We start from the raw sequence: 12,852 nt of genomic DNA on the forward strand, positions 1-12,852 counted from the left end.
TAAAAAAAATAAATTTATATTAAAGTCAAAATATCAATGGAATGTTTATTAAATAATAATAAAAGTTTAAATTTTCAAAATTATATGTGAAATCCAAGTGGCGGGAAAATATCCCGTCTTACCCCTCTCCAAGGTCCTCTCTACCTGTGACGTAGTTACAATTTTGTTCTAGGTGGATATATAATTTATTAGGTAAATATAAAGTATCAAAAGTTCTATAATTTATAAAATAAGAACCAATTTTCTATGTTTTATTATTTTTTCTATGTCAATATGTATATATTTGTGGATAACAGTTAGCTATAGTTAATCCATTCAATCAAACTTGTTTTATGACAAATAATGGTTATTAATTAATGGCAATGCATAAAAAATTAATTTTTTTATTTATATTATACCTATTTGTGATTATAACATAATATGGGTAATTTTATAATTAATTAATCTTGTATCGAGTGATGAGTATAAGTCAATTATGTATTAAACATTAAAAAAAAAAAGCTCTGAAAGGATCTATCCCCATCATCCCCCTCCCCCATAACTATGCCACTGTTCTCTATTCAAGAGTATAAATTTACAAATTTATAATATTCTAAACTATTATTTATTTTGTTCTACACGATTTGTCTATTTATAAACTATAATACAGTATATATTATATTATATATGAACAGAATCGTTAAGTTGCACACTTATTAACACATTTTGGTATGATAAACTAGGCATTTATTTTTACTTCAGGACTATACCGATGTACCTATAGCATTCCAATGTACCGTCGTACTGAAGCCCAATTTCTTCAGAATTAAATTTTAATAATTATTAATATAAAATCATAATTTTGATTTTAATTAAATATTTCTATAGTAGAAAATCTATTTTTTTTTTTTAACTTAAGTTAAATAATAAAATAAACAAGTTATATAGGTACCTATTTCAAAAATGGGAGATAGGTAGATATGGCTGAAAAGTAATTATCAGATGATACAATAATATGAATTGATAATTACAAATAATGTTTCTGAGACATATCAAAATTCAGATAAAAATTTTTGGAGTACAGCGATAAACTTTAAAAATCAGGACTTTTGGAAACTAGTATATTAGTAAACTAGCATTTTACATTTTACCACATCTAAAATGTAAGCAACTTGTGTTAAAATGTACTTATCTATACGTCGGCATTCGTGGATCAAATTAATGCAGAAGTGCAGAACTAGCCACTAGGTTAGGATTACTAAACATCCGTTTGCGGGGATTGTTAGTATTGAATCTAACATTCCATTATTCTTATTGACATAATAAAATATTAAGAGACGACTAATTGTCCCAAAATCAAACTTAAATAAATTGTGTTTACATTTCGACAGTAATTAAAGAATACATTTATTAATTTCCAGTTCCAACAAGAATTTTTTTGTAATCACTAATCGCTAATTGATTATTTTAAATTTCTTTACAGCTTGGGAACCTTAACATAAATCCGGCTATTAAAACCACGTCTATCACAAGATCTTATTACTGTCAGACGTCAACGAAAATGAAGATCAAACCTAAAATTTAACTAATAAATAATTATATACATAATAACAATATATATTAACATGTAAATACTAAATGTCATTATCACTTTATAAGTAGGTATATCACAAACACATTGTAATCTGTAACTAGTATTAGTAAATGCAACATTCTGAAATATTTAATTTCAAATAAATCAAAATAAATAAATAAATATTTCTTCGGTTACTCATCACTAGAATTGGGCGTTATTCAAATAGTTTGAAAACATTATTTTTCAATTAATCATCGATTATTTAATTTGATTAAAAATTAAATATATTATTATGCTTGTAATTTCAAACACGCAAATATTAAATTAGCTTAGTATTTTGAGACTTTTGAGTCATACACTCACACAGATATAAATTTTATTCTATTCCTAATAAATACAAAAATATTATAAACGTATAATTAAAAAATTAAAACTATAGAAAAAGTATTGTTATACAGATAATAATTTCGTTGTTGGTAATAATTAGAACAATAATAAATAGTATTGAATATTAAATAGGTAGGTAATACTAATAAAATTAATAATAACCTATTATAATAAATATCAATATACATATTACAGAATTTTTAAATTAGATTTTAAAATAGGTAACCTTTTTTTCAAAAATGTCATCTGAGAACTTTTTACATTTCGGAAAATTGGTCATAATTGCAGTTATTACAAATTAAAGAATTAATTATAAATAAATACAATGTTCAATTAATAAATTATTAAAAAATACTATTTAATTTAACATGATAGAATAAAATAATATTTAACATCAATTTGGAAACAAAATAATTAAGTTATTTTAGATGAGTCTCTTAAAGAGACTATACTATAGAAGTATAGAATTTAAATTTGAGAATAGCGAGAATGGAATATTTACTACCACAATATCGACGTATTAAATATTCATACACAGTAAAGTATATTAGTACCTATATACGTCATAATACGTCAGACATGTACGTTTATTACCTACATGACGAAGAATTCAATATTTTCATATTTACCAAGTGATATTATGATTACCTAATATAAATATTACAAAAATACATAGGTAAGAATTAAAATATAATAAATATATAATAATAATATATAATTACCTATGATTAATTTTAATAAAATAATTTTTTATTTAAAAAAATATTTTAATTATTTTTGTTCAAATAATAATAATAATTAGATATTATCCAAATTGCACAACACTGCTTATTAGTCATTAGGTATCTACTTACCTATTCATCCTAATTTTTAATATTGAATAAGTTTTTTCTTATATCTAAACATGTCAAAAAATACTGACCACTGAACATAGTTTCTATCCCAGTAACAAAAAAAGCATGTTAAAACGGATGGTTGATCATAGAGATTATGTGATAAGATTTTTTATATGAAAATTAGGTAAATATAGAAATATTCATTTTTCTCAATATTTTTTTTTACTTCGTATAAAAATAGTAGGTAGACTTAGATTATTACTTTTGATTTTTAAATATTTAAAAACAATAATTAATGGGGTGGGAAGGTTATTTGGCCGTTAGAACCATGTAATTTCATGACTAATTATCTAGCTATTTCAATTCGTCCTCAAAATTTGATCCACCACCTAAATTTTCTACGTACCTACTTCTTAACCGTATCATCTTCTCGTCTCATTCTCGCTCGGTCTTCTCAAATATATTTTCTCTCTATCTGATTTTATTCCAGCACTGTTTTTAATCCTTAGTAATGACAAATAAGTATTGACTTTTCATTATATGTCTTCTTCATCGCAGTCTTTCTTTTTTTTCGTAATACAGTAGTATTAGTTCTCTATATTTACTATCTCCGCTCACCAATATTATGTTATTTAATTGTTAAAGCTTGAAAATAACGATTTTAAGATATTAGGTTTTAGTCATTTTATTGTAATTCAAAAATATTATTCGTGGGGGTCTTGTACTATTTGTTAATAACTATTTTATTGTTTACTACTTATACATTATACATAAAAACATTTTCAAAAATATTTTTAATTTTTATGTCTTTTATCGAATTTTGGGGCAATAAAAATGCTTCGATTTACACCATAACCCTATTCACACTGTTTTTTGATAGAACTTTTAATTCAAAAATTAATAAAAATAATAAAACATAGTATTAATAATTAATATAATGATATGTATTAAATTTAATAATATTTATTAATGCAATGTTTTCGGAAAAAATTAATTAAATCTTCTTTAATACTAATAGTAAAATAATTTATTAAGTAATAATTTAATTTACTTAAAAATATATATATATACAATGAAACCTATTAATTACTTAGTTCTTAGTTTTTTAATTACTTAGACTTCATTCAGAATCCCTTTTTGTAAACTATATATCACTGAACACAAATTTAATACCTATCCACTAGTACATACTGTTCAATAAAACAGTACCACTTTCTTAAAATAATTTGTACGTAGGTACCTAATATGCTTTTTTAATAAATTAATATTTAATAAAGCTTATTTTAATAATTTATATGAATTATATTTATTTATTTTTTTTGACGATGAATCACTCATGCTCTTGATGGATACCTTATAATTTTTTAGTTCAAAAATCTTATGTAATATTTTATTTTTTAAATTCAACAATTTATTTTTGTTAGTTTTTCTCAGTAGCTCAGTAACCTGATTAACTGGTCAAATTAATTATTTTTGTTCCAATTTGTAACATTGAAAATTTTACAGTGAACTTGAATTTAATAATAATAGGTACTTAAAAATCCATTATAGTATTATTTCCCACCTGAATTCTCGTCTCTAGTGGATATATTGTTTTATTTGTACTAAAAAATATTTTAATTGATCTACTTTTTTAACTTCAAATTGATTTAATTTTTACATTCCAGCTGTTTTCTTTCAATAATCATTTATTCTGTATTCAGTTATAAATATAAAATATTTTAAATATCTACCTACTTTAATACTTGATACATCTGCCGCGGTATCGGGTGATCACTAAGTTGTCGTAAGACGAAACATGGAAAGGTGAAGCAAAGGAAAATAAACAAAAGCAATTTGAGTAGCTTGATATTGAGTTTTATTTTGACTAAAAAAAAAAAAAGACGTGAGAAAATAAAACAGAGACAACGATGATTACGAAATATTTGGTAAAACGCGAGGACGTTGTATACAATAAATTTGTAATGTTCGCGGATAGTTCACGTATCGCGAAAGACTAGAAAGTAAAAACTGTCCTAGGACCGGTTCGCGGTGTCGGTGGTTAAGACGTTCCGACGTCGTTGTGCGTCGGTGTCGTCCGTCGTCGGCTGACAGTTGGATAGAGAAGCGATTGCGCGATTTTCCACGTAAAAGCCGTTTGAATTCTAACGGATATACTCAGGACCGCGTCACATCTATCAAACCTTGTGTTTTATAAATATTTAGGATACTTAGAAATCATATTTATCTTTAAAATACTGGGAAACTTTTAACTCTTAATTCCTCAATTACAAACTAAATAAAATGCACTATAAATAATCACTCTTAATTTAAGTCTTAAGGTAAATATTTGCTCTTCAAAATTTAAAATAATGACATTTTTAATATAAAAACAAAATATGAGCATCTAAGAAATAATATTTATTCAATTTATTTAATTTTTCAAAGTAGAAAAATTACAATTTATGAGTGATATACAAATACATTACAATATAAACAAATTAAATACATAAATGTATATTCTTTTTCCAATAAATTTTAAATGTATATAGAATTTTTAAAACAAATTAAAAATAAAATTGTTAACATGATTAATAGAAGAAATTAAAATAGAATAGTAGAAATTTGACCTTTCAAAAAAATAAAAAAAAAATATCAACACAATTTTATAATTAACATCTAAGTTGATAAATCTTAATTATTTATTAAATAGTATACTATCAAAAAAAATTATGTATCAATCAAATTTTATAAAATAAATAATTTATAAACGACTTGATGGATTATGGAATGCAATAACTAAAAATATGAACATTTTTTCTTTTTTTTTAACACAATATTTGTAAAAATCTGCAAATAGGTTATGCCAAAATATTGTTTAAGTATATAAATATGGAAATTTTTAAATATTAATTTATGTTTATGACGTCAATTTTTAACACAAATATTTTGTAATTACAAAAAAACTAAAATTGAAAACACTACATAATATTAATCAAACACTTGTCCTTTTTAATTAACCATTCAATACCATTAAATTTTGTCAAGTCCTTGTGATAACTATTTTTAAGTTTGAAACAAGTTTTGAATATATTTATATTATATAAATATTTCAAATGGGTAAATCAGTCCATTCTGTTGACAATTTTTATAGTAACTTTTTATTATTGTCCTGGATACTGAGAAGCAGAATATTGTGGGTTAGGGGTTGTATTAGTCGGATAATACAAAGAATGAACAGGCTGATTTCCAGTAGGTGGCTTCATTTGTGCTGTTATCTGAGAATAACCAGATGCTGGTATTTGTGCCGAGTAAAGGTAAGAGTATTGAGCAGTTGGATAGGACGCACGCATTCCTGGTTGCTGATAAGGATTTACCCATTTAGTCTGAGGCCCTGTAAATTATAATATTTAAAGTACTCTGTATAATATATACATTTAATACCATTGGTACATACCTTGTGGGGGTGGGATTTGCCCTCCAGAGTAAGGATTGTGTTGATTCATATTGGCTTGAGATTGTCCATTATACATAGTTTGAGGAATTTGAGGCTGCTGTTGAACTGGCGGTGTTTGTCTTTGGGGTTGAGATACAGCTAAATTATCCTGAGATACTTCAGCTATTGCACAAGATAATTATGTATAATTATATTTATTTTATTGTAAATAATTTATAATTAAAGCATAGAAATACATTAAATTAAAAAAAAAAACACATTAAGCAAGCTGATACAAGTCAGTATGTAAATCTTTATAGATTTGATAGGTTCTTCGAAGGGGGGAGGGGGGTTTCCAATATTAAATTCAGAATAGTTGTTTATTTAAAAGTCATATAATGATCATAAGTTTACTTAAAAAATAAAACAGATTAGACTATTTATACTAGAGATGTAATATTTAAACTACAAACTAAATTCAAAATATAGTTACAAGTACGATAATTTAACAAAAAGTTTAAAACTATAACTATGAAAATATATGTTAGGAAATTATATTATAATACTTTTTTCATTTCATAACTTAAAATAATGGTATAATAATATTATAAATTTAGAAATATTGATAAATAGTTGCTATTAAAAAACAATACCTAGCAGGGCTGAATCAATATGAGACTTTACAATAATTTTACTGTTTTAAAGTATACCCTAATAATTAAGGAAACTACTGACAAGGAATAAACAAATACATACAATTTAAAATCTATAGATAAATTTCAAAGTATAAACTTCAATAAACAAATATATATATAAAGTAAAAAACCATAGAAAACCAAAACAATTCTGAATTAATTAATTAGTACACTTATAATTTTAGCTATAAATATAATATAATTAAAACTAATACTAATTTTTTTTTTAATTATCTATTTGAAAATAAATTATAATGAATTTTGTAACCATACTTACATTTAACCAGCTGAGAAGTTTGAGGAGTTTTTGAACTCTCTTCTTTAGAATTACGTAATGGATCAAATTCTTTAGTAACTCCATTATCTGTTGGTATTTCTGGTGATGCAATATTAACTGGCTCTTGTTCTAATAAAATAATTAGTAAATTAACACACCATTCAACAAATACTAGTATAATTTATTATTATATAATTATTACGTATAGGATTTGACAAATTATTGTTTCCTTCATTAGTAATTTCAATTGTATCTAATAACCATGTCACAGCATCTCTTATTTCTCGCAATTGTTTTTTAAGTTCATCAGCGTTTAGTTCTGATTTCAGTCGTTCTTTATAATTCAAATTATTCATAAATACTTGCAATTTTAAGACCCTACTTGTTTGTAAAGCAAATGATAAGTCTTGACTATCAAATACAGTTACCAAATCTCCATCTAAAAATTAACAAAAAATAAAATAACTATCTCTGATATTTAAACAATTGTATTTTAATTAATTAATCCTATTAATTTGAATTTTAAAGTAATATGAAAAAATAATTTTACCTTCATCTTTGTATTTTATGGTGAGATCATCATTAGCTGTTAATTTTCCATTAAATATTCGCTGCATCATTAATAATAATTCATCATATGTAATAGACTCATTGTGAATTAATACTTTTCTTATGTCATCGCCTAATTGAACCTGAGAAAATAAAATTGATTTTTGTCATACTTGAAATTGATTAAAATTGTATAAATAGACCATACTTTAATAATAACTTTGCCCACTAAGTCTATAGGTTGAAAAGTTGATTTATCTGATTCCATAATAAGTAACTTCTTTGTTTAGGTCTAAATATATAAACAAAATCAAAACAATAGATTAATGCCTAACCATAAATCAACAAAAAAAATATTTAACTATTTATAAATAACATATTTCATAAGAAAACAAGTCTTAAATATAAAAAAAAAAAAATGAGAAACTTCGTCTTGTATACTTAGTACTTACCACAGTGCACGAAATTGGAAGAAAAAAAAAGTTGAATGTTGATACACTATACTACTGAGTAAATCAAAAATACACCACCAATAACAAGTTCCTAGTTTTGGCAACTAGCAAGTAATAACTATTAAGTACTGGTTAGCAAGTAGTAATTACTAATTAGTATTATTAGTAACCACTTGGGACTTAAACTCTACAAATTGCAATAAAGAAAATATTAAATAATACTGAATGGCGTTGCCAATAGGCAATAGCCAATGAGCTAAATGAATTTATTATGAACATAAAAGTGATATTTTCATGTAGTTATCATCGGCGTATCGGAGAAGCGAACAGCAAACATAACAAGTAACAACAAAATGGAGTTACAAGTGTTGGTCACACTGATCTTTTAAAATTTATAAATCGTATTGTTCAATGTTCAGTATCAGTATTCACTATCACTATTCAGTACCACAGATATATCATAGACCTTATACTCATAGACGGAGCTTGCTAGTAGTTCCCGCAGTGAGAATAGGGTGCGCTGCACATGTTGTTGAACACTTCTGCGCATGCTCAATCAACAAACCAGGTTGTGTAGCCTCTTATTTACTGCACGGACTAAGATATACTATTTTTTTTGTAGGTATATCTTAGTCCGTGATTTACTGTTTGGTGTTTACATTATGCTGTGTAGCTGATATGCTATCATCGTTTCGTAATTTTAATTTTTATTACTAATTCAATCTCAAGGAATGGCATCACTGTTGGCAAGCTAGAAATGACCGCACCACCCACCCGCATCCCACCTGGATGCTCCGTCTATGAGTATAAGGTCTATGAGATATATGTATAAAAATACTAGATAGCCGACTTGAGTATTATTATTATCGCTAGTAAAATGGCCGCCATCCTTATCTAAGAGGTGAATGTTTATGTTTCTTAGTATTGATAAGAACGATATTAATAATTAATATTATATTATTTATTATTTAATACTATAAAAATAGGAATGATCAATGAACATTTAGAATTACATTTATATACTTAAAGTTATTATTATTTTGCGTAACATTTTAGAAAAGTTTTTGTCTTTTTGAGTGGAATTAAATTTTCCTATATGTCTTATGCAAGGGAAATTGTCATCAAATATTTTTATATATCTGTGTTCAGTACTGACTGCTTGATGATTACTGATTCATGAGTCATGACAATAATAATATGAAATGACAAATGTACATTGTACATAGTAAATATTAAATAATAAATATGTTATTAGTTATTACTATTACTTCAATAAATATTAAATTATACTATTTTGATTGATGGGTTAAAAACAAATTTTGGATCACCATTTTAGTATCTTAACTGTAATGTATACTCGTATTATATTAAAATGAATTTTACTATACGCAATAACATTTTTTATATATTTTAAGATACCTACTAGCTAGGATCTATTTTTGATATTTCATGGTATTTACAGAAAGATAAATTTAATTTAAAGTTATATAAATTTACATTTTATGATATAATAACATTTGCCAATATTTTAAAAGTATAGCCAATAATTACATGTCCTAAAATTCTATTAAATATGTAAGTAATTATGTCCATAAAATTATCAAAAATTATCTAAAATAAACAATAATTAATAAAAATATTTTTCTTTAGTTTAAATAAATTAAATAAATTAGGGCACACCCGAGTTGGGTTCGAAAATAATATAGGTTTTAAATTTTGTACGAATTGGGTACATGTATGATTATTTATCGAATCATAGTATTAATATAATGAAAGAATACAATATGGATTATGGATCACGTACTTTTCGTCGAAAATTGAGGTACACTGATTAAGTATAAAAATAGTAATATCGTAGTAATAAAATGCGTTGAACTACACTGATATAGGTACTTCATTTCTACACTTTTTATTGTATGTGTTCTTTACATTCCAATTTCCATACATAGTACATACATAATGATTAATGAACAAGTCTCGTCATCTTTTTTCTTCTTCTTATAATAAAATACGAAGAATAGTTCATTTTTTTTTCCGATAGGTAAAGTGAATTATCAATCATAAAATTAGATTTTTTTTTATCTATGTGTCGTGTCGTGTGTCGTTATCTCCCGTCGCTAGTGGCCCGTTATCGTTATCGGTCGTTATTAATTAATAATTATTATTATTTATTACCGTTTAACTCTTTTTACTGTATTTTCCGCTTTTCGCCTGTTTTTCCCGCCTCTCGTGATAATTTTTCATCGCATTCTCGAGTCTTAGAGCGTGTCTTTTTCGTTCCATGAGTATGTGGTTTTTTGGCGGACTTGGTCTTCGGCCGTAGCCGTAATCATAGGCGTAACTAGGGGGACTTGGGGGGCTCAGTCCCCCCAACATAAATTTTAGCCCCCCCTGTCATAATTCCTAGTCACACACTCCTACCAATAGTAGTAAAATTTTTAAACTTAAATTTAAAATATCGTTATATTTTTTTTATTAATATCTTGGAAAAATATTAATTTAAACCATATTAATGTATGTAATGATCCTGTGTAATTGTGTAAGACGTATCATGTTGTGTAATTTTTACTACATAAATACTCCCTACTAAGAAGTTGTCAATAAACTAAAAATCGTTAAATTCTTTATATTTAAAATAATACTTAATAATATGTTAATATATAAATATTTAACCTCAACACCACTTGATTTATTATTTGTTTTATAATTAAATATTAATTTACATTCATATTACATGTATAATCAATGAATGTAAGGTTTTTGGGGGGTATGGGAGGCAGAGCCCCCCACTTAATTTACTTATAATAAAAATTCTAGGGCTGAAGCCCCACCTAACTTTAAGGTCTAGTTATGCTTATGGCCGTAATAGAGACGGGCTCCAGTCGGACGTTTTTCTCCAATTTTTCTCTGAATGTGAGTCAGTTTTGATTTTTTCGCGTCCGCACGATTTCTGATTGCATAGAACGCGTTTTTTGCGAGCTGTATATGTGCCGTTTGTCCCTAATTTCGGTTTGGAAAATGCGTACGCACAGTGTGTTCTACGGTCGGTAACCCTATTCATTATTGTCATACTACTGTTTTTTATTTTATTATTATTCAATAAATCGTATTATTTACCTATATGAAACAATATTGTCTCAATAATGTATAAAATATTTTGTGTATAAAAAAATGGCATATAATTTAGTGTTTTGCATAAATTTAGTGTGATATCACGATATATATGTATGAGATATATTCAATTAATTTAGATAAATACATCATTTAAGGTTTCATAACACACGAATTGTGAAAATTGCATTGGTTAAACAACGTTTAATGCAATATTCGTTGCTACTCTAAAATGGTTTAAATTCTCGATATTCAGCATCGAATTTCCAACTCGAATGGTAGTCGATAGATAGGTCTTAAGATAGGTCCCTCAGTGTTAGGTATACAGGTTCAAATCCCGCTCCGGCGAAATCCGGGCGGCACAATTAACGAACATTACGTTACCTTAATGATAAATAATTCATTGCCAGTTGGTAGTTAACATGCTTAATATTCATTGATCAGTGCTTAAAGCAGTTACCAACCACTAAGATTAGGTGTTTAAATATTATCATAGTGGCAGTATGGAAGGTTACGAGTATTATTTTCAGTGAGAAAGGTAAGCGGTATTAAGCTGGGTACATGTGTCAGTTAAAACGTTCATTATGACTGACTCATTTCTATTGACGATCCTTTTAACTTAACAAATCGTTCACATAGTTCAATTATAATGATAATATTTAACTGAACATTCTTAATGAATAGTGATCGTATGGCATCGCATTATAGCACATCTCTTTTTGTACCTACTTGTATATTTTTATTGTAATATTTTCCGATGACGAATTCACAAAAATCTTTAATACGAACTATAAAAAATAGTGTTACTATGTGCTCAAATATCAAAAGAATTTTAGAATATATTAAAATAACTTAAAAATAAAAAACACGAAGATGGTGGGTCAGGAAATGGATTTCAAGACGTGATACGTTAGGCGCTAGTGAACGTTTATTAAAAAAATTTTCAACAGAAGATGTAAATTCGTTTATTTTGGATTTATATAATAAACACGTAATATTATGATTTATTAAATAAGTACTGAAATTATAAAATATTTAATTTATTTTAAATCAAGTTTACACCTTTCATGATACGATACTGATCATTAGAAATGACGCAAAATAAAACTAGTTTATATGTGACTGATAATCAAATTTGATGATTTAGTCCTGCTGAAACAAGTGTTCACATGATCATAACTTGTTCAGTTTTGATGAATCAGTCATAATGGACGTTATAACTAACACATGTGAACCCAAATTTAATGTTATTAACGATTTTAAATTTTCATTTCATAAATGTTTAAAAAATGATATCGAACGATGACAATGTGTAAAATTGTAAAAACCAAAAAGAACATGTAAATCTTTTTACAAAGGTGAAAATAAAATGATTATTGAAAAAAATATCTCACAAAATCATGAACTTGACGAAGTAAATATTTTAAACAGACAGTGAGTAACTCTTTTAAAAGAAAAGCACAAAAAAATCCTAGTGAAAGGCCATCTAAGTTGTTAATTCATAATGAATTAAAAAATAATATAGAAACTATAATACATAACGATTATACTAGAATTAAAAAAATATATATACTT

The 12,852-nt window shown here is 25.8% G+C and overlaps 1 protein-coding gene across 2 annotated transcripts; it reads right to left on the minus strand.

The window, feature by feature from the left end:
• Positions 1–5,686: 5,686 nt before the first annotated feature.
• On the minus strand, positions 5,687–8,430 carry LOC112593934 (protein TFG-like). Of its 2 annotated transcripts, XM_025338529.1 has the most exons (7): positions 8,167–8,430; positions 7,923–8,006; positions 7,716–7,857; positions 7,368–7,604; positions 7,166–7,294; positions 6,215–6,376; positions 5,922–6,151 (listed from the first exon to the last, which is right to left on the minus strand). In XM_025338529.1, exons 2-7 carry the CDS (start codon positions 7,980–7,982, stop codon positions 5,922–5,924), a joined length of 960 nt encoding a protein of 319 aa, XP_025194314.1. In that variant the 5' UTR covers positions 7,983–8,006; positions 8,167–8,430. The 2 variants fall into 2 exon arrangements, with proteins under 2 accessions (XP_025194320.1, XP_025194314.1); XM_025338535.1 differs by lacking the exon at positions 8,167–8,430 and having other exon boundaries at positions 5,687–6,151; positions 7,923–7,982.
• Between the last annotated feature and the right edge of the window lie 4,422 nt (positions 8,431–12,852).

Source organism: Melanaphis sacchari, unplaced genomic scaffold (genome assembly GCF_002803265.2).
Source record: "Melanaphis sacchari strain LSU unplaced genomic scaffold, SCAv2.0 Contig0_pilon_pilon, whole genome shotgun sequence".
NCBI classification, from domain to species: Eukaryota; Metazoa; Arthropoda; class Insecta; order Hemiptera; family Aphididae; genus Melanaphis; species Melanaphis sacchari.

Bases quoted from the DNA above. Each gene is read 5' to 3' on its own strand.
- LOC112593934 (XM_025338535.1), bottom strand. From the start codon at position 7,982: ATGGAATCAGATAAATCAACTTTTCAACCTATAGACTTAGTGGGCAAA. The intron at 6,377-7,165 runs GTAAGTATGGTT...CTTGTGCAATAG, and splicing joins AACTTCTCAGCTGGTTAAAT to CTGAAGTATCTCAGGATAAT. The intron at 6,152-6,214 runs GTATGTACCAAT...TATAATTTACAG, and splicing joins GCAAATCCCACCCCCACAAG to GGCCTCAGACTAAATGGGTA.